The sequence below is a fragment of the Rhinolophus hipposideros genome, assembly GCF_964194185.1.
Source record: "Rhinolophus hipposideros genome assembly, chromosome: 11".
Lineage (NCBI taxonomy): Eukaryota > Metazoa > Chordata > Mammalia > Chiroptera > Rhinolophidae > Rhinolophus > Rhinolophus hipposideros.
The window spans coordinates 49,940,568-49,961,595 of record NC_138057.1 but is presented as its reverse complement, the minus strand read 5'-3'; the positions used below and the strand labels follow the sequence as shown (position 1 = coordinate 49,961,595).

Sequence of the window (21,028 nt, the reverse complement as noted above, 5' to 3'; positions counted from 1 at the left end):
AATAGTCACCTTTTTTTTTTTTTTTTAAATAGTACTTAATCTAGTCTGGTGTGTAGGTATGCAACAGAATGAAATGCTGCAATAAATATAAGAATAGAAATTCCACACACTTTTAAAGGTGGTTTTCTGGGGCATCTAAAATGTATTTTAGAAACTCTTTTAAGTTGAAAACCATGTTATCCCATCTATGATCTGATACTCAAAGGCTGTCAGATCTAGGTTGCTTTGTTATATAAGAATGTAAAAGACAAACCTAAATATTTGAAAAATTAGCATATCAGAGCGGTTATTATAAAGGGCTGTATGAAAAAATAAAATTGGAAACTGTATTATGGATTTTACTTTAAATCTAGACACATGCCAGAGAAGTATTTGCATAGAATAAAATCTAGAGGAATTACAAATTTTCATTCATCCCGAAGATTTTGTCTGGGTACGCCTTCCTTAGCTGTCGTCGAGCGGCTACTGTTGATGCATAGAGGACGTATCCCCAGGAGAGTAATACTATCGCGAGGAGCAACTAAAAAAAAAAATGCAAGAGGGGGAGTCAACGCAAAAAAATTCATTCTAATGTGAGCGGTACCTTCTCCCCGCCCCCCATAGGTTGCCATGCACGTTGCTAAGGCGGAAATTACAGTGACAAAAGAATAAATGGGATTCCAAGGCACGTACACCCAGCTGTCCTTACGTAAGCAGCGGAAGAGCGTATCCTCCAGGAAGAGGCGGAGTCGAGGTGCGGGAGTGAAATGCTTAATTCAGGAATGGATTTTGGAGTTTCTGGGCGCTGAGAGGAATAGGGGGGCTTCGCCTGCGGGCCTAGGGAGTCGACACTGTGGGGCCTCGCCAGACCCGGGACCTACCACTGAATAAATCCAGTCCAGGGTGCGGCGACTCACTGGCTTCATGGTAAGGAGGCGACGGCAGTCCGCGGGAACGGGCAGAACCTGCAGGCCCTAGAGTAACCTCCCCGGCGGCGGCTGCCGGGCGGCGGCGGCGGCACTGGCGGCGACGTCGGCCATCTTTCAGCCGGGCACAAACGCCCGCCCACTCGCCTCCAGGAGCGTTTCCCACCGGCCTGGCCGGCCTCTTCCGCCCGGAGCTGGGGGCGGGCTCACGTGATCGGGGGCCTAGCCCGCCTTTCAGGGAGGGGATGGGATAAACGAGAAACTGTGTTTTTAAATTACTTTTTATTTTTTTTTTGCCACTTAGATAAGCGTATCTCGTCACTTGGTCTTTCCGTTGCAGTAAATGTTAATGCAGGATATTATACCGTCGTGTGCATTTAAAAGTTTATTTGAAAAACTAATCCATATTTTACTGCACCGGCGTCTAACGCTGGAACAATTAACGTTTCTTCGTAAGTCTGTTCCGACCTTATCTTGGTAGAGGTTCGTATATTCATTTTTGATGAAACCAAGAACACTACTCACTTTTATATTAACAGTGACGAATCATCGTGGGAATCCCTGTCAATTGAACCCTTCCTCAAGAAACAAGTCTTTCAGAACGCAATGGCTTGTTGATGTAAATAACTTGTGAGAGTAACTTGGCACCGTTAACTGTCATAATGGACCTGCCAATCAGCAAGTGTTTGTGGAGCGTTTATATTGTGTGCCCAGAACGGTAGCACGTATCAAACATTAAGCCAAAGGACGGCGGGCTGGCACTTGGCGGGTTGTACCAAGTTCAACTTGAGAATGTTTGGGGCGCTCGTGTCTGGGGCCAGAGGGTGGAATGGGGCAACGGGCCGCTTTAGGCTCAGACGTTCTTTCTCTGTACATCTCATAATGTCGTCGAAACAGGGTTGTAATCCCGATTTCGGGGCGTGGGGAAGGGGAAAAGCAGCCTTTGGAGAGAAAAACGTTACTGTTTGGGGAAGATTTCAAGGCCCTGTTCTCTTAGGTGATCCCTGTTCATCCTCAGACCGGAGTAGATCTCTCAAGACTGTAGGACACTGGTTGGGCTCTGGCTTTGGATTCCATTCGAATCCCGGTGATACTGCCTCGCTGTGCAATCGGAAGTCAAGTCGCTTCACCTCCACGTATCTTGGCTCTTTTATATACTGGAGATGATTTTAGTGACTTCTCGCTGAGTTTGGTGGGGTTTAAATGAGGCCGAGTTGGTTATCGTGTTTTCCAGTGAAGTTAGGAGGGAGCATTAAGTTAGTGCCCCTGCAACCCTCAGAGATTAGTAATACCAAGAATCACGACGGTGATGACAGTGACTTCTGCCTTTGAGCGGACACGCCGCTGTGATTCCTGGGAGTGGGCGTCGGGGGAAGGACCGGGGCTCTGGCCGGGCGCGCGGGCCCCTCCTCCCCTGCCGGCGCCCTTCCACTGCGCATGCGTTACGTAGGTGGGTGTTGTGTTTTGACGCGCCGGGGGCCGCGGGGTGCGTTTTGCTTCTACGCCGCCCCCAAGCTGCCATTGGTGATGAACGCTTTACGTCACAGGGGTCGCAGCAGCCGCCGGGGTCTCCGCTGTCTCGCGAGGAGGGTGAAGCGCCCCCGCCTGCTCCCGCTCCGGAGGGCCGGCGGAGAAGTCGCCGGGTACGCCTTCGCGGATCCTGTCGTCACCGACCTAGCTTCCTGGGCCGCCGGGAGCTTGCCACGAGCGCCCCAGCTCGGCCTGCGCCGGCATCCTCTGAGGTGAGGGAGATCGGGAACAATGGGGTGCGGGGGTCGGAAGGGCTGGGCCAGCTGGAGCCTCCGTCTGCAGAGAGGCCCAGCGACCCGGGAGCTGAGCGGCCGTCCGGGCCTCGGTGGGGCAGGGGTCCCGGCGGGCGGACGGCACCTGCGGCGCACCTGTGGATTCGTGCCGGTGGGCGGCTCCCGGGGGGCGCGAGCCTAGCCGTGTACTGGAAAGAGCTTGGTCTCGGGTGGGGGGAAAAACACAAACGTTCGAGTCTGAATGGTGGCACCTGCACTGTCAGAGGTGTGACCTTGAACGGGCCCTCTAATCTCTCTGATCCTGTCTGTATAATGGGAATAACAGCGTTTTAGTTCGTTGTGATTATGTAACGCACGTGGTGATTGTCTTAGATCCTGGCCGGGGGCCGTTTTCGGCCTAAGGAAGGGACTGTCACCGTGACTGTTGGAGTTGTCTGCGCAGCGCTAAATGTCGTGTGCTGGGCTCACCTGCGTGATGCATTCATCCAGCGAGTCAGTGCAGCTTTCCTGCTGCGCTGCAGACGCCTAGACTGACATGGGCCAATAGTAATTGAGGAGGGAAATGAATAGACTTTTTGGTAGGTAATTCCAAGATGAAGGTAAATTAACAAAGAGCTGTCCGTTAATAGTGATGAGGGTTGGGGGTCTTTCGTCAATGACGTGAAAAGCCATACAGTCAGTCAAAATAACCTCGCTTGTTGGAAATGAGTGACTTTAGAGGGGAATGGTTCCCAAGCAATTCTTTTTTTATTGCTGGAATTGGAATTAAAGTTTATAGGATCTGAACAATCGATCCTAAAACTTCTACATGATCTTTTGGAATTTATTGCATTGCAGTCCAGAGTGATTTCTTTAAGGTCACAAGAGGTAGAACCCAGATTATTTTTAATACTTGGAGGTGTATTTCTAGTTTATCCACTTGTGAACCCTTTTTTGCCATTTTGCCTAGATGTGTTAAGTACAATAATTATATTAATTATGAAGATTAGTTGTGATAGACTGTCATCTTTCTGGGCCTTTATAACCACTTACGGGTGATGAAAATGACCAGAAATAAGTTTATTTTTACATAATATAGGAAACAGTATTCCATTCTTACTGTTCAAAAAGCATTATCCTAAGTGTATACATGGACTATATCCCTATACACAGCCACCTTTTCAGGTGGGTACTATTACATAACCCATTTGAAAATTGAGAAAATTTAAGGTTTTGAGAAATTAAATAACTTCCTCCAGATCACACAGCTATTAAGTGGTTTTGGTTCTCAGCCCTGACTCTGCATTAGAATTAACATCATTTCTCCAAATATAATCAGCTGGTGGTTTAATTTTGTATTCAGTGATAATTTAACGAATGCCATGGAACGAATGCCATGGAACGTAACTTTTATAGGCAGTCTGGCTTCATAAAATATTTAACTCTTCAGAGTATACTTCTTTGTTTATATCACTGTGCAGTTTTTATGCAGTCTATGGTCTGATTTGGACTTCAGCCTCCTGATTCTTTATCCTGATTTTTTAGATATGTATGCTTAATGATTATCTGAAATACCCTCAAAATATGGCATGAAGTGTTCTTATCCTTGTTAAAGCCAACAGAGTTGAAGATTTGGGGAAGGGAAGGTTTGGCTTAATTAGTTTATTCTAAAGGTGGTAAACTTTATTTAGAATTTTGGAGACAGTTAAGGAAATGGAATCAGAAGGACTGATTAATTTTCTCCCCTATAGAGAAATGAATTTGAAGTCCTAATTCCTCGAGTGCTAGCATAGAGAAACATTTATCACAAACTTCATCTAGAACCCCAATCTAAATTTACCATCAGATCTACCTTTGCTACCTAAACCCAGAACCCTTCCTACAAACCTACAAATCTTAATGTGTTTCTAGCCATCCCTGTTTTATATCTTAATTTATTTTTAAATAGCTTTATTGAGATATAACTTACATTTCATCCATAAAGTTCACCTGTAAAGTATATATATAATCCAATGTTGTTTTTTTTTAGTATATTTACAGTGCAACTACGATCAAATTGAACATTTTCATCACTCTAGAAAGAAACCTTACAATCCCTCCCTTTCTCCCCCAGCTACCACTAATACACTTTCCACCTATAGATTTGCCTATTCTGGACATTTCTTATAAATGGCATCATACAACATGTGGTATTTTGTGACTGATTTTTTTTTTCATTTAGCATAATGAAAAGGTTCATCCATGTTGTAGCGTGTATCTGTACTGCATTCCTTTGTATTGCCAAATATTCCATTATATGGATATACCACATTTTATTTATCCTCCCCAGCTGATGGTCATTTGGGTTATTTCTACTTTTGAACTTTTATGACAAATAATGCTACAAGTTTTTTTGTGGACATGTCTTCATTTCTCTTGGATAGATGTGGAATTGCTGGGTCATATGGTAATTCTACTTCATTTGAATCTTAGCAGATTTTTTAATTTTAGTACTGTTGAGTGATGATTTTGAAGGAGTAAATCCCCAATTTGATGATTTACATTCATTGACATTGTTTGGTGTTTCCAATGAATACCATTCTTTGTAGCCAAAGATATTCCTGTGTAGAAATACAAAACAACTCTAATTAATTTGTTCTTTTTACCTACTATGGATGGCTGAATATTCTTAGATTTGTGCTGTCAAAGAAGTTAACAGGCTTACAAAACTAGGAAAGGGAAGACTAAGATATAAAAATCCTACTTAGTTGAGATTTTGTTTTATTTGTACTTCAAGTTTACTACCTAATAATTTTCTTTAATATATTCATTCTGGGTTGTAATTTTTATGTGAACTGGAAATGGTTAGTTAATAAACACTAACTTTGTATTCCAAAGAAATAATTTAAGATAAAATGTATGAACTTAAAATTCACCAGTCTTTTAAAGTCTAATAATCCCTTTATTATATAGAGGGGCAAACTAAGTCCAGATCTAATGTGGATTTCACCAATTTACAGAGTTAGTTTTACTTGTAGGTAATACCTGGTCTTCACTCCAGATCTTCTGATAACCTCTCCATTCTCCTTTCTATACTCCTTCTCCTAATACATACAAAATGTTTCTTATCCTAACGGTTTTTATTTTTAGGGTTGTTTCTCTTTTTTCTGAGTAAAAGAATAAAAAATATTAGAAGTAGGGAGAAATGCTGAGAAATTTATTCAATATTAAGCTTTCAGAGTTTAAATATATTAACAGAAAAGCAGTTGATATATATGTATATATGTACATATATATATGTATATTTTTCCCCCCTACTATTCTCTTTAAGGACAGTGGTGATTTCTGCATTTCCACTCTAGAAAATAGAAGACTAGAAATTTTTGGACCCTTGAAGAAACTTTTTCAGCATCAGTTGGTTTCCTATTAAATTATGGCTCTGAGAAAGTTAAGATACCCTAGATGAGCAAGTTTAATTTGAAATCTGTGATGAAATACTTAATATTTTGCAGTCTCAGATTTTTGTTGTGGGTTTGTTTTTCTTAGAGCTTGGTATGGCAAATGAGTCTATTGTTTAGAAAATTACAGTTCTATTATTTGATTAACTTCACAGCGGTTCACTAGTGATAGGACTATCTGAGATAGAGGAGGTAGAGAAAGATGAATAATAGGCCCAGAAAAACACGATTAGTGATTGCAACTAAAGAAGGATTTTATAAGATAACAAGGACAAATTGTAATGCAAACTAGATTTCAGCTCTGGCAAGTTCATTTTTTGAGTTATGGGCCAATATAAACTGATAAATTCAAAGTAAACAAAACTAATCTTTAAGATTTTAGTGATCAGGGAAAGGGACCGAAAGCATGATTCAAGATACTTTGTGGCTGACTTTAGATTAAATAAGAAGGCCAAAAAAGGTTTTTGAAGGGTGTTGAAAGGCATCAGTGATGAGCTGAATATAATAGTGTAATAATAGTAGTAGTTTAGTCCTGATAACAACAACTAATATTTAGTGAGCATTTGTTATGAGCCAGGTACTGACTGTCCTTGAGTGCTTTTACATTTTGTACTTCATTTAATTTTCACCAAAAATATTTTTGTGTGAAAGAATCTTTCACTAAAAAACACAAAATTGGGGGGGGGGAAACAAATAAACCCCACAGAACTGGTTTTAGCAGCTCTGCTTTTGGTATGCAAATTATCTCACTAAAACATCCTTTTTTTTTCAAGTTTAAATTTTTTTTTTTTAATTGGGAAATATTGGGGAACAGTGTGTTTTTCCAGGACCCATCAGCTCCAAGTCATGTGTTGTTTTCAATCTAGTTGTGGAGGGCGCAGCTCGCTGGCCCATGTGGGAACTGAACCAGTGACCCGTGTTATGAGCATTGCGCTTTAACCTACTGAGCAAACCAGCAGCCCTAAAGCTTCTTTTTTAGTTATAATTGACGTACAATACTGTATTAGTTTCAGGTGTATAACATAGTGATTCCACACTGTGTGGTCATTTACTATGTTACCACCACGATAAGTCTAGCAACCACCTGTCAACATACAAAGTTATTACTAAAGTTGTTTGAAGTTACATATACAGTACTTAACACAAATAAGATAAATCAGTAGTCTGTATTGTTTGGGGCATATGTATGAAAGATATAAAACCATAGATAGAAATAACATGAACTGAGGACTGTAATATTTTTGGTTTTTGTTTTCTAGAGAGCGGTAGAAGGGGAAGATAAGTGACGTGTTTAAAAATCTGGAATAACCATGAGAAAGTGTTAGTTGCTAAATCTGAGTGGTGGATACATGGGTACTTAGTATATTTTCTTTTGTACTTTCTTTTATGTATCAAGTATTTCTTGTTATTTTTTTTAAAGAATAATAGAATGTTATATAATATTTGAGAGCTTACTATGTACCAGGCACCTTTTCTAAGGGCTTTTACATCTTCACAAGGCCTGTGAGGCAGTGACCTACAGATGAAATTGAAGCATAGAGGTAGTAACTGGTGCACAGTTACACTGCTAGTATGGAACCAGGATTCAAACAAAGGAAATTTTACTTTAGAGCTTGTGCTTATTTACTATATTACTATGCTGCACTGCCTCTTTATATTACAAAGATAATGAGCTACTCAACTGTTTTCACCTAAGTATGTTTCAGAGTCATTATTTGCAATTTTTTCAGGTTTAGTCATTTCTGTCAGGTTACTGATGTAATTTTTTCCCTTTTACAGATAATGGCATCAGCCGCTAAGGAATTTAAAATGGACAACTTTTCACCTAAAGCTGGCACTAGCAAATTGCAACAGACAGTACCAGCTGATGCATCTCCTGATTCTAAGTGTCCTATATGCTTGGATAGGTTTGATAATGTGTCTTATTTAGATCGCTGTTTACACAAGTTCTGTTTTCGCTGTGTACAGGAGTGGTCTAAAAACAAAGCTGAATGTCCACTGTGTAAACAGCCCTTTGATTCTATCTTCCATTCTGTGAGGGCAGAAGATGACTTCAAGGAGTACGTCCTAAGGCCTTCATATAATGGTTCTTTTGTCACACCTGATGTTCGAAGGTTCCGCTATCGTACAACTATGACCAGAGACCGAAGTGCTTCTGTTTATTCACCCAGTAGTACCATGAATAGAAGAACAACAACTCCACCAGATAGTGGGGTACTATTTGAAGGATTAGGTATTTCAACAAGACCTAGAGATGGTGAAATTCCTCAATTTATGAGACAGATTCCAAGGAGGCCAACTACTGCAGATGAAAGATCTTTGCGGAAAATTCAAGAACAGGATATTATTAATTTTAGGCGAACTCTCTATCGTGCTGGTACTCGTGTTAGAAATATTGAAGATGGTGGTCGTTACCGGGATATTTCAGCTGAATTTTTCCGTAGAAATCCAGCTTGTCTTCACAGATTAGTCCCGTGGTTAAAACGTGAACTTACAGTTCTTTTTGGAGCTCATGGATCTTTAGTGAACATAGTGCAGCACATCATCATGAGTAATGTTACTCGATATGACTTGGAGAGTCAGGCATTTGTATCTGACTTAAGGCCATTTTTACTTAATCGGACTGAGCATTTTATACATGAATTTATCAGTTTTGCTCGATCTCCTTTTAACATGGCAGCCTTTGACCAGCATGCTAATTATGATTGCCCTGCTCCTTCCTATGAAGAAGGTAGCCATTCTGATTCTTCAGTCATAACAATATCTCCAGATGAAGCTGAGACCCAAGAGCTGGATATTAATGTAGCCACTGTTAGTCAGGCACCATGGGATGATGAAACTCCAGGACCATCTTATTCAAGCTCAGAGCAGGTACACGCTGCCATGTCTTCCCTTTTAAATACTTCTGACAGTTCAGATGAAGAACTTGTACCGGGAAGAGCCACGTCTCAGATACAAGGAGTACAAACCAATGAGGACCTAAATAATGACAGTGATTCTTCTTCGGATAATTGTGTCATTGTTGGGTTTGTTAAACCACTAGCTGAGAGGACCCCAGAACTTGTTGAACTGTCCTCCGATTCTGAGGAGTTAGGTTCTTATGAGAAAATGGAGACAGTGAAGACACAAGAACAAGAACAGTCTTACAGTTCTGGTGATAGTGATGTTAGTAGATGTTCATCTCCACGCTCTGTCCTTGGAAAGGATGAGCAAGTAAATAAAGATCACTGTGATCCTGGTACAAGAATCAAATCAAAGAAGGAAGAGAAACGATCTATATCATTGTCCTCTCCCAGAGACCTGAGCTCATCTATCAGAGGAGACAGAGTATATTCCCCATATAACCATAGACACAGAAGGAGGGGAAGATCGAGAAGTTCTGATTCACGTTCCCAGAGTAGAAGTGGGCATGATCAGAAGAATCGTAGAAAGCATCATGGGAAGAAAAGAATGAAAAGAAAACGATCCAGAAGCAGGGAGAGTAGCAGACCTAGAGGTAGAAGAGACAAAAAAAGATCAAGAACTAGAGATAGTAATTGGTCGAGAAGAAGCCAAACTCTGTCTCTAAGTAGTGAAAGCACAAGCAGATCGAGATCTCGTAGCAGTGATCATGGTAAAAGAAGATCTCGGAGCAGAACTAGAGATCGTTATTATTTAAGAAATAATTATGGAAGCAGATATAAGTGGGAGTATACTTATTATAGTAGAAACAAGGATAGGGATGGCTACGAATCATCTTACAGGAGGAGGACTCTATCCAGAGCTCATTATTCCAGACAGTCTTCAAGTCCAGAATTTAGAATTCAGTCCTTTTCTGAAAGAACAAATGCTAGGAAAAAAAATAATCACAGTGAAAGGAAGTATTACTACTATGAAAGGCATAGGTCAAGGAGTCTATCTAGTAACAGATCGAAGACTGCATCTACAGGGACTGACCGGGTAAGAAATGAAAAGCCTGGAGGGAAACGGAAATACAAAACACGGCATTTGGAGGGTACGAGCGAAATGGCTCAACCATCTCGTGAATTTGCTTCGAAAGTAAAGGAAGGTCATTACCAAAAGTCTTCGTCAAAATTGGATGGAAACTACAAAAATGAGACTGACAGCTTTTCAGATAGCCGATCATCAGACAGAGAGACAAAATACAAGAGGAGAAAAAGGAGGGCTCGGAGCCTAAGTGTAGAGATAGTTTATGAAGGGAAAGCTACAGATACAACTAGACATCATAAAAAGAAAAAGAAGAAGCATAAGAAGAAGCATAAGAAACACCATGGAGATAATGCTTCACGTTCCCCAGTTGTAATTACCATTGACAGTGACAGTGACAAGGATTCTGAAGTAAAGGAGGGTACCGAATGTGACAATAGTGGTCCTCAAGACCGTCTGCAAAGTGAGTTTTTGGCTCCTTTAGAAGCATTTGAAACTGAAGATATAGTTACAATAGAAGATGAACTTGGTGTCCTGGACAAAGAGTGTGATATTACCACACTTAATAACAACTTAAATAACGCTCACAAAACTGTAGATAATATGTCACTCCAGGCAGCGTCAATTGAACAGATTCTTGATGTAAGAGAAGAGAGCACCTTTGCCTCTGATTTGGAGAACCAGCCCAGTGATCTCTCTGTTCAAACTGAGCCATCAAGGCAGTTGCCATCTCCACAGACATCATTGTCAGTGTCTCTTGTTAGAGACCATGATATGTCTTAAAATTGCCAAAGCATCTCACTGAGAATTTTGCTGGTGTAAAAAGGAAAAAAGAACAACGTCATCTACTTCAGTCTATTTAAAGGTGACTTTTGGTGAAAACTCTTTTCCCCCTTAAAAATATTTTAAGTGATTTTTTTTGTGTGTGTGTTAAAAATTTGTAAAAATTATTTGTTGAAAAAGTATGTATGTCCCACCCTCAGAGATATGCACTTTTAAGTGAAAAAAAACAAATGATATTGCTAGCAGTTTATTTAAAACTTGGATCCTTTTTAAATAAAAATTATAAATTTTAGAAGTTATTTCATAAAGCCATATGGTATTGACATATTTTTAAAGTAGTCAAGGAGTATTTTTGAATTTTTTTTTTTGAGAGTTATTCTGGAAATATGTTATAAACTAAGAGAATCCCTTTGGACAGTCTTTATTTTTCTTCTTAAAAATTTGTATGATTCAAAACCATTTCTTCAGGTTAAATTGAGGCATTTTAATCTGCACAGTTTATCTTGATGTCTGCCAAAAGAAAAGTTTAAATATTTCCTTTATATACTTGTTTATCTGGACTGCCAGTAAAACAAATGTATACTCAACAAAAGAAAAAATAAAACAGTAACATTTTAAAACAAGAATCCAGACATTTTCCTATGCAGTATTGATATATTTTTAAAGTGAGTTATTTTAGTGAAAATAATTAAGGATATACGTATGTCATAAATACAGACTTCAGGTGAGCTGCATTTAATTTTACAGTTTTAATGATTTAGTTCTTTAATCTGATTATGAAGTATATAGTATTTGCTTTCTATATTCAGAAAAATGAGTTATGTAGCATTTAGATAACTAAATACAAATGAAAAAACCCTTGCCAGACTTCTATATTGGTAGTTCTTTTACACAAAGTGGCTGTTTATGTTTTATCTTGTTTTAGAGATGATAAAAATTGTTCTACATCTATAACCTGATGAAGGATTGCCAGTGAACAGCAGAACTTGGATTAAATCTAAATTTAGCCTACAATTTGCCTTGCTACCATATTTATTCATTATTCAACAGAAATTGGAATGTCAGCTGTGTGGCAGGTTCTGTACTAAGTTCTTGGGGATTTAGTGATAGAACAAAGCAGATAGATATGCTCCATGCCCGTGTGTGTGTGTGTGTACGTGTATACATATATATGTATATATATAACACTATAAGTCCTCTGGACAGAAAGTCTAATTTACTATAAAAGCATACAATCTAATATCCTGTAATTTCACCACTCCCCCTGCTTTGATCCTAATCTAAGATATCATCTTTCCCGTGGACTAGTACTGTTGCTTCTTACCTAGTTACTTTGCTTCCACCCTTGGCCCACCTTCCCCGCAGTTTACTGTCCTCAAGTCATCCACAGTGAGCCTTTAAAAACATGAAACCATGATATTCCCCCTCTCAAAGTCCTGCTGTGGTTCCCCATCATGTTTAGGATCAAAACCAAAGTGCTTATCTTGGTCTGTCAGGCCTTACAGCAACTGCTGTGGTCACCTGTCTCCCTTTCCCCAGACCACTCCACTCCAGCAACCTTGCTCACCTCCTGTTCTTTTGCACACTCAGTTCACTCCTGCCTTTGGGCCTTGGCACTTGCTCTTCCTTTTGAGTAGAATGTTCTTCACCCAAATGGCATGCTCTCTCACTTCATTTAGGTCTTCCCTGATCAACTCATCTAACATCAGCACTCCCCATTATTCTTTATTCCCTTATCCTGCTTCATTTTTTCTCCGCTTATTACTACCTAATATCTATTTTCTTTATCTCCCACCTTAGAATGTGAAAACTGTAAACCTGTCTTCTCCATTTCATGTTCGCAGTTGCTCAAACCGGATAACCTGGAATGTAGCTTTGATATTTTTTTCCGTCTTTCCACTGCCACTTACTCAATCCTACCTCTAAAATCTACCTCAAGCAATTCACCTCTTAAACTCTCCAAAGGCACTATTCTTGTCTGCTCTCATCATCTCTCACTTGAGTCATCTACCAACTGATCTACTAGTTCTGCACAGGAGGCAGAGGTCTTTTCACAAAAGTGATCAGATTATATTACGTACTTCTTGCTTAAAACCCTGCAGTGTGTTCCCATAGCACTTCATTCCTCGCCTCACAAGGCTCTGTTTACCTATTCAGCAACACTGCATACCATTTATCCCTTGTTCATGAAGTTCCATCTGCAAGTGTTTTCACTTTCTTTGTGACGCATTTGTGCTGTCGGTCCCCCTATATGCAACCCCCCACACTGCTTTTTTTGAATAGTTGATTCTCACGCTTAAGTATTCAGTTGAAATGTGACCTACTCAGAGATATTCCCCATCACTATATTAAGTTCTTCCCAACCTCCATTTTCTCATGACTCTTATTTACTTTCTTTGTTTCACTTCACATTTGGCAATTAATTATTTGTGTTTTTACATTTTTATTGTCTGTCTTCTTCCTCACCATCAGACTAAGCTTATGAGGGAAACTGTTTTTCACTCATCTCCATATACCCAGTACTTTTCATAATACCTGGCATATAGCAGATGCTCTGTAAATGTGTTGGGTAAATCAATGCCCAGGTGAGGAGAGGGTCTAAGACAAGTTCATTCTTCTCACTATTTTGTGACTCTCACCTTCTTCTCTGGCCTTGGTAAAATTTTACCTACAAATCTGCCAAATGATTTACTTTCTGGGACTTCAGTTCTTTTAGATTCAGTCTACACTATAACTGCTGATGTTTAATAAACCCCCTTATTCAAGGCTATGTTATTTCCCACTGTTAGCATAAAGGAGGCATGGATTTATTTTTTAAAAGGAATTTTGGATCTGATTTCTTTCTTTTAGTTAAAAATCCAAAACCAAGTATTGGCAGAATAGCTTGTATGATAGGTAAGTTATAAAAATGGACAAAACATAAAGAACAAGAACTTGAAGGCACTGGAGAAAAATCAAAAGGCAGAAACTGGAAGGAATTAGACCATTGAAAGATAGGTACTGCATGAAAAGTACATGGCTTTTCTTCTGAGGGTCCTCTCAGGTCCACATGGAAGTTAGAACACAAGCAGAAAGCCATAGTCATTGAATTAGAAGATGAACTCTGGCGCTGCCAGAGTGATGATACTGAGGGGGAAATTTCAGAAAGAAAGGAAACAAAGGGGAAACACTACAATTTGTATATAACCTTCACTCCTTAGCTGACCTTGAAACACAAACATGCATGGGAGATTCCAAGGAGCCTACGTAAGCAGTAGCTGGAAGGCTGAAAGAGCTCATCAGACATGAGCTGCCACCACAGGGAAAACAGAATTTGGAGTCATTGAGTTTCACCAACTTAAAAGGGCAGGGAAAACAGGGCTTTTCACTGAACCCCCTACAGGGCCACACCTTTGCAGAAAAGACCATGACCCAGGAGTAAGGGATTCGCCTTGCACTAAGGGCACAGCTGAGCAGACCCACCACAAGGTAAAAGACAAAATTATAAATTCAAAATGAGTAGCTGGTAAATTAGCATGCCAGAACAAAAAGCAACACTCCCCAGTGTAAAATGATAGAATCTAGAGATTCTACAGCATATCTATAATGTCCAGTATTAAATAAAATTACTAGACGTGAAGGTACCCATAGTCAAGAAAAAGCAGTTAAAAAAACATACTTTAAATAATCCACATGATGAAATTAGGAGACAGACTTTAAAGACACTATTAGAAATATGTACATGAACTTCAAAGATGGTTACATTGATGAACAGATGGAGGTTCTCAGCTGAGAAATAGAAAAAGAAGCAACGGAAGTCTCCAAATTTTTAAAAACAGTATTTGAAATGAAAAATTCACTGTAAACCTTAATACATTAGAGAAGCCAGAAGGAAATGACATCAGATAGAAACCAGTATTTACAGCTAAGAATGAATGTCACCAGAAATGGTAAATAGATGGGAAAATAGAAAAGACTATAATTTTCTTATTTAAAAGACAACTGACTTTTTACAGTAAAGCTTATTGTATTAGGTGGTTTGTAACATCTAGAGAAGTAAAAATTATGACTAGCACAAAGGATGGACCGGGGTAGACAGCGTGATGTGGTTGCAAGGATCTTACATTATACCGGGTAGGATACAATAATTCTACGTAGACTGATAAAATCTCAGGATGCGACAGAGGCATGCAGCTAAAAGAATACAGTCATGGGCTCATGACAATGTTTTGGTCAACGATGGTCTACTTATATGACGGGTCCCATAAGAGTGTAATGGAGTTGAAAACTTCGTATTGCCTAGCGATGTCATAGTTGTAACATTGGAGCACAATGCATTCTTGTGATGCTGGTGTAAACAAACCTGCGCTGCCAGTCATATAAAACATAGCATATACAATCATGTACAGTACGTACTAATAATGATAATAAATGACTGTGGCTAGTTTATGTATTTACTGCACTATATATTTTAGTGTGCACTCTTTCTACTTACATAAAGTTTGCTGTAAAACAATATGTTGTGTTATACCAGCAGCAGCCTCATCCAACTTGTGTTGACTGTGTCTCTTGATGGCATCCTTTTCTCTTGTGCTTGATTTAATCTCGTATTGTTTTGTACAGTAACATGTTGCATAGGCTTGTAGCATAGGAGCAACAGGCTATACCATGTAGCCTAGGTGTGTTATAGATGATACCATCTAGGTTTGTGTAAGTGCATTCTATGATGTTCGCACAATGATAAAATTGCCTGATGAGGCATTTCTCAGAACTTACCCCATTGTTAAGCGGCATGTGACTGTACAGAGAATTATAGCTAAAAGAGAAAAGTAATGTACTTGATTAACCCAAATTGAAGGAATATAGGAACAAAGGAACAAAATTGGATGAAACAAACTGCAAACTTGCTGTTTTAAGCTCATGTCAATAATTAAATGTAAATGGATTTATTGCTCCAATTAAAAGCCAGAGATTATCAGACTGGATACAATAAAGGAAGACTCAACTATAAGCAGTATACTAGAGATGTGCTTTAAATATTAGAAGAGGTTGAAAGCAATAGGATGGAAAAAGATATACCATGCAAACAGTAACCATAAGAAAGCTGTTACAGGTATAGTAATATATGAAGCAGACTTTGGTATAACAAGCATTAACAGAGACAAAAGAGACGTCATAATGATAAAAGGCATAATTTATCAGGAAAATACAGCCTTAAATGTGTATGTATCTAATAACAGCTATAAAATTTATGATGCAAAGACTGATAGAACAAAAGGGACAAGTGGACAAATCAGTAATCATAGTTGGAGATTTTAATACCCCCTCTCAGTACTTGACAAAACAAATAGAAAATTAGTAAGGATATAGATGACTTGAATCACACTATAACTCAACCTGAATAATTGACATCTATAGAACATTATACCCAAGAACTGCAGAATACACATTCTTTTTTTAAAAAATTTATTGGGGTGACAATTGTTAATGAGATTACATAATTTCAGGTGTACAATTCTGTATTACATCACCTATAAATCCCATTGAGTTTTCACCACCCAGAGTCAGTTCTCCTTCCATCACCATATATTTGATCCCCCTTACCCTCATCTCTCACCCCCCCTCCCCATACCCTCTGGTAACCACTAAACTATTGTCTGTGTCTATGAGTTTTTGTTTCTCATTTGTTTGTCTTGTTCTTTTGTTGTTTTTGGTTTATATACCACATATCAGTGAAATCATACGGTTCTCTGCTTTTTCTGTCTGACTTATTTCGCTTAGCATTATACTCTCAAGATCCATCCATGTTGTCACAAATGTTCCTATATCATCTTTCCTTAACGCCGAATAGTATTCCATTGTGTATATATACCACAACTTCTTTATCCATTCATCTATCGAAGGACATTTTGGTTGTTTCCATGTCTTGGCCACCGTAAACAAAACTGCAATGAACGTTGGAGCACACGTGTCTTTATGTATAAATGATTTCAAATTATTTGGGTAGATACCCAGGAGAGGGATTGCTGGGTCATATGGTAATTCTATTTAGAATACACATTCTTAAGTGTATCTGGGACATATATCAAGATAGTCCATATGCTGGGCCATAAAACAAGTTTCAACAAATTTCGAAAGGTTGAAATCTTACAACATATTAAACTGATCACAACAGATTAAAATCAGAAGTCAGTAACCCTCAAGTGTTTAGGAAATTCCCGATATTTGAAAAATAAACATCATACTTCTCAATTAACTCATAGGTTAAAAAATCACAAGGATATTAGAAACTATTTCAAATGGAATGACATTGAAAACCATACATCAAAATTGATGGGATGTTAGAACTTATCAGCTGAGAAAAGGGAAATTTATAGTCTCAAATATTTACATTGGAAAAGAAAATGTAAAATCAGTGATCAAAACTTCGACCTTAACACACTAGTAAAGAAAGAGCAAATTAAACCTAAAGTAGGAGAAAATAATAATTAGAGCAGAAATCAATGAAATAGAAAATAGAATAACAATTTTGAAAAGCTAAAGCCAAAGTTGGTTTTTGAAAAGATAAATAAAATTGGTAAATCCCTGGCAAGACTGAATTTTTAAAAAAGGTATAGGATAATAAGGAATATCATGAACAACTTTTTGCCAGTAAAAGTAGTAACTTAGAGGAAATGGTCAAATTCCTTGAAAAGCACAACTTACCAAAACTGATTTGAGATCAAATAAAAAAGCAGAATAGCCTGTGTCTAGTACAGAAATTGAATAGTTATAAACAATCTTCAAAGAAAGAAAACTCCAAGCCTTAATGGTTTTGTTTGTGGATTCTGTGTAATGTTTCAGAAAGAAATGATACGAGTCTTACACGAACTCGTTTTAGGAGGCCAGCATAACCCTGACTTTACAAGAAAAGAAACTTACAGACCAATATCCCTTATGAACATAGATACAAAAATATTAGCAAATTGAATCCAGAAATATATATTTAAAAGGATGCTATATCATAACCAAATGGACTTTTTCCCAGGAATTCTAGGTTGGTTTAATACTCAGAAAAAAATCAATGAAATTCAGTTATACTAACAATATATGATAACCTCAATAGATGCAAAAAAATTTTTTGAAAAATTCAATATTCATGATAAATACTCTGAGTAAACCAGGAATAAAAGAAGATCAATCTGATAAAAGGCATCTAAAAAAACCTACAGCCAACATTGTAATTAAAGTGAAACATAGATCATTTTCCCACTGAGATTAGTATAATAAGATAAGGGTGTCAACTCTTTACCACTTATATTCAATATTTTATTGGAGATCACAGGTGATGCAATAAGGAAACAAAATAAAAGGCATAAAGACTGGAAAGGAAAAAGTAAAAACCATGTGTTCACAAAGGACATGATTGTTTACCTAGCAAAGTTTAAGGAATCTACAGAACAATTATGAGACCTAATAAGTGAATTTATCAGTGTTGTATAAAACAAGGTCAAGGAACAGAACATTTGTATTTCTATATACTAACAATAATTTCAAAATTAAACTTTAAAAATAATTCCACTTAGAGTAGCATCAAAGAACATGAAATAGTTCAGATAATTTTGACAGATAGGTATAAAAACTCTAAAATACCTCTGAGAAATTAAAGACAAATAAATGAAAAACTAAAGAAGACCTAAGTAAATGAATTCATGGATTAGAATTCAATATTGTTAAGATGTCAGTTCAACCCAAGTTCATCTGTAGGATCAATGCAGTGCTGATCACAGTTTCGATAGGCCTGTGTGTGTGTGTGTGTGTGTGTGTGTGAACTGACAAGTTGATTCTTGTGTCATAGGGAAATGCAAAGAGCCTGGACTAGCCAACACAGTCTTTACGAAGAAGAATAACGTATCAGCAAATAAATGAAACAGACTAGAGTTAAAAATAGACCTACACACATACAGTCAATTGATTCTTTTGACAAAGATGCCAAGGCTATTCAGTGGGAGAAGGAAAATTTTTCAACAAATCAAATAATTTGTGCTGGCACAATTAGAAGTATGGTGAAAAAAAATGAAGCCTTGACCCCTACCTCACACCACAACAAAATTAATTTGAGAGGATCATAGACCTAAATGTAAAAGCTAAAAACGCAAAGACTCTACAAGGAAACACAGAATATCTTCCTGACCTTCGACTAGACAGAGTTATTAAAGAGAACACAAAAATCAGTAAACAAAGGAAAAAAAAACATAAATTAGGTTTCACCAAAATAAACTTCTACTCAAATGACACCTTTAAGAAAATGAAATGGTAAGTCACAGACTGGGAGAAGATATTTGGAATACATATATTTGACAATGAGCTTGTATCTAGTAAATAAAAAACTTGTAAATCCATAACACAAAGAAAAACCACTCAATCAGGCAAAAGATTGGAGCATATATTTCACAAAAAGATATATGAATGGCGAATAAGTATATGCAAATGTGCCCAATATCATTATTTGAGGAATTAAAATTAAAACCACAGTAATAGGCCATTTCATACCAACCAAGGTGGCAAACAAAACTGACCAGTGTCTGTATTTACTGGATGTGTGTTTATTGGAGCTCTCACACTACCAGTGGGAATGCAACATGGCAAGGCCATTTTGGAAGAGGTTGCAGTTTCCTGTCAAGTTAAACATAGGCTTACACTTACCTTAGGGCGCACACAACCTGGGACAAGTGGTTCCACTGCATGCATTTTTCAAAACTCAGAACTGTACACTTCAAATCTGTGCACTGTATTGAATCTCAATTTTACCGCTATAAAAGCAAAACAAAAAAGGAAGATAACATGAAAATCAAAAAAGCGATCCCCCAGGAGCCTTCGAACCCTCGGGGCCAGTGAGCGCCGATGGGTGGGAAAAGCAAGCTGCGGGAGAGGAAACGAAACCAAGCGGGGACAGGGAGGCGGGGCGGCTGTGCCCTTTGGTAGCCCAGCCTCCGCGGTACGGCACTGGCTAGTAGTTGCAGTTTCGTTTTTCGGGAAAATCCCTCCCTGTTCTCTGCGGGCTCCCAGGGGAGTGGAGCGCAGGTTAGACCGGGAGCCGAGCTGCGGCTATGACGGCCGAGGAGCGGCGGAATCTGCACGCTTTCCAGAACTATGTCACGAAGATTCTGGACCCTACCTACATCCTGAGCTACATGGCCCCCTGGTTTAAGGAGGGTGAGTGGTCCCCAGCGGCGCCCGCCTCTTGGGGCCGGAAAACAATTCAGGACGTGTTTTCCTTTACTTCCCTCCCCCCACCCTTCCTTTAATCAATACAGGTAGTCTGCTGGGAACGCCGAGTTTGTAGCAAGACCGCAAAAGCATTTTAGACTAGAGATTGTCAGAGTTTGAGGAGCCCTTAGAGACCCGGATAGGGAAACCAGCAAGATGAAATGAGTCCCAGCAAGATGAAATGACTCGCTTAGATGTGCACATCTATTTAGGTCAAAGCTGGAGAAACAGGTCGCTACCAATTACATTCGTTTCTATTAATCGCGTCTACGGTGAGTGTTGACTTTGTTGACCTCAGAGATTCAGAAATACAGACCCTTCCTTCAAATACTTTATAGCCCAGGGTTTTGGGGGTGGGAAACAGGTGAGTAGGGATGTATACAAATGGTTACAAAATACTGTCCAAGCTACCAGGAAGTTCACATTCTGCAGGTCACTTCCAAATACCTGGAAGCTTGAGGGGAGCAAGACTTGGACTGAGGGGCTTTATGCTTCAATTCAGGTATTTCCATCCAGCCTTTGAGACACATGATGATGGATAATGGGCCATTTTATACATTTGTATTGAAAGGTTCTGTGTTGTACATGAGGGGAGATTTTGGAGACAGAGAAGAGGGGAGGTGGTTCCTGGAAGGAGTTGTGGTGAGAGGGGTATCTGGCAATTCCTTTTCAGACTCTAAGTGGGTAAATATCTTTCCTGATGTGAGCTTATCCATACTCTCTTTATGCTCATACATTCCCATGCACACACATACAAATACACCAATATGTTTAAATTACATTAGCAATATTCTGGGTCTCTTTTACTATAATTCTTTTTTTAAAAAATTTATTGGGGTGACAATTGTTAGTAAAATTACATAGATTTCAGGTGTACAATTCTGTATTACATCATCTATAAATCCCATTGTGTGTTCACCACCCAGAGTCAGTTCTCCTTCCATCACCATATATTTGATCCCCCTTACCCTCATCTCTCACCCCCCACCCCCCTTACCCTCTGGTA

The 21,028-nt window shown here is 38.8% G+C and overlaps 3 protein-coding genes across 6 annotated transcripts in view; 2 read left to right on the top strand and 1 right to left on the bottom strand.

Moving 5' to 3' along the window:
- Positions 1-278: 278 nt before the first annotated feature.
- SMIM27 (small integral membrane protein 27) lies at positions 279-1,016 on the bottom strand. The gene is made up of 2 exons (XM_081065413.1): positions 861-1,016; positions 279-520 (listed from the first exon to the last, which is right to left on the bottom strand). The coding sequence occupies exons 1-2, from the start codon at positions 903-905 to the stop codon at positions 398-400; spliced, it is 168 nt and encodes a 55-aa protein (XP_080921539.1). The 5' UTR covers positions 906-1,016; the 3' UTR covers positions 279-397.
- On the top strand, positions 711-11,807 carry TOPORS (TOP1 binding arginine/serine rich protein, E3 ubiquitin ligase). Of its 2 annotated transcripts, XM_081065406.1 has the most exons (4): positions 711-906; positions 2,453-2,647; positions 3,041-3,246; positions 7,864-11,800. In XM_081065406.1, exon 4 carries the CDS (start codon positions 7,867-7,869, stop codon positions 10,792-10,794), a length of 2,928 nt encoding a protein of 975 aa, XP_080921532.1. In that variant the 5' UTR covers positions 711-906; positions 2,453-2,647; positions 3,041-3,246; positions 7,864-7,866; the 3' UTR covers positions 10,795-11,800. The 2 variants fall into 2 exon arrangements, with proteins under 2 accessions (XP_080921532.1, XP_080921531.1); XM_081065405.1 differs by lacking the exon at positions 3,041-3,246 and having other exon boundaries at positions 7,864-11,807.
- Positions 2,507-21,028, top strand: part of RIGI (RNA sensor RIG-I) — a 56,793-nt gene continuing 38,271 nt past the window's right edge. Inside the window, exon 1 of one of the 3 annotated variants that reach the window (XM_081065409.1) lies at positions 2,507-2,647. Coding sequence is in view for 2 of the 3 variants with exons in the window: in XM_081065407.1 (XP_080921533.1) it covers positions 19,863-19,968 (106 nt within the window). In the remaining variant the exon portion in view is untranslated. Of the gene's footprint in view, positions 2,648-3,227; positions 3,247-19,760; positions 19,969-21,028 lie in introns of those variants that run through there. The other 2 variants (XM_081065408.1, XM_081065407.1) reach the window with 2 other exon arrangements.

Excerpts from the sequence above, each read along its gene's own strand:
- TOPORS (XM_081065405.1), top strand. Across the intron at positions 2,648-7,863 it reads CTGCGCCGGCATCCTCTGAG|ATAATGGCATCAGCCGCTAA; the intron begins GTGAGGGAGATC and ends TCCCTTTTACAG.
- SMIM27 (XM_081065413.1), bottom strand. The coding sequence starts at position 905 with ATGAAGCCAGTGAGTCGCCGCACCCTGGACTGGATTTATTCAGTG. Across the intron at positions 521-860 it reads TGGACTGGATTTATTCAGTG|TTGCTCCTCGCGATAGTATT; the intron begins GTAGGTCCCGGG and ends TTTTTTTTTTAG.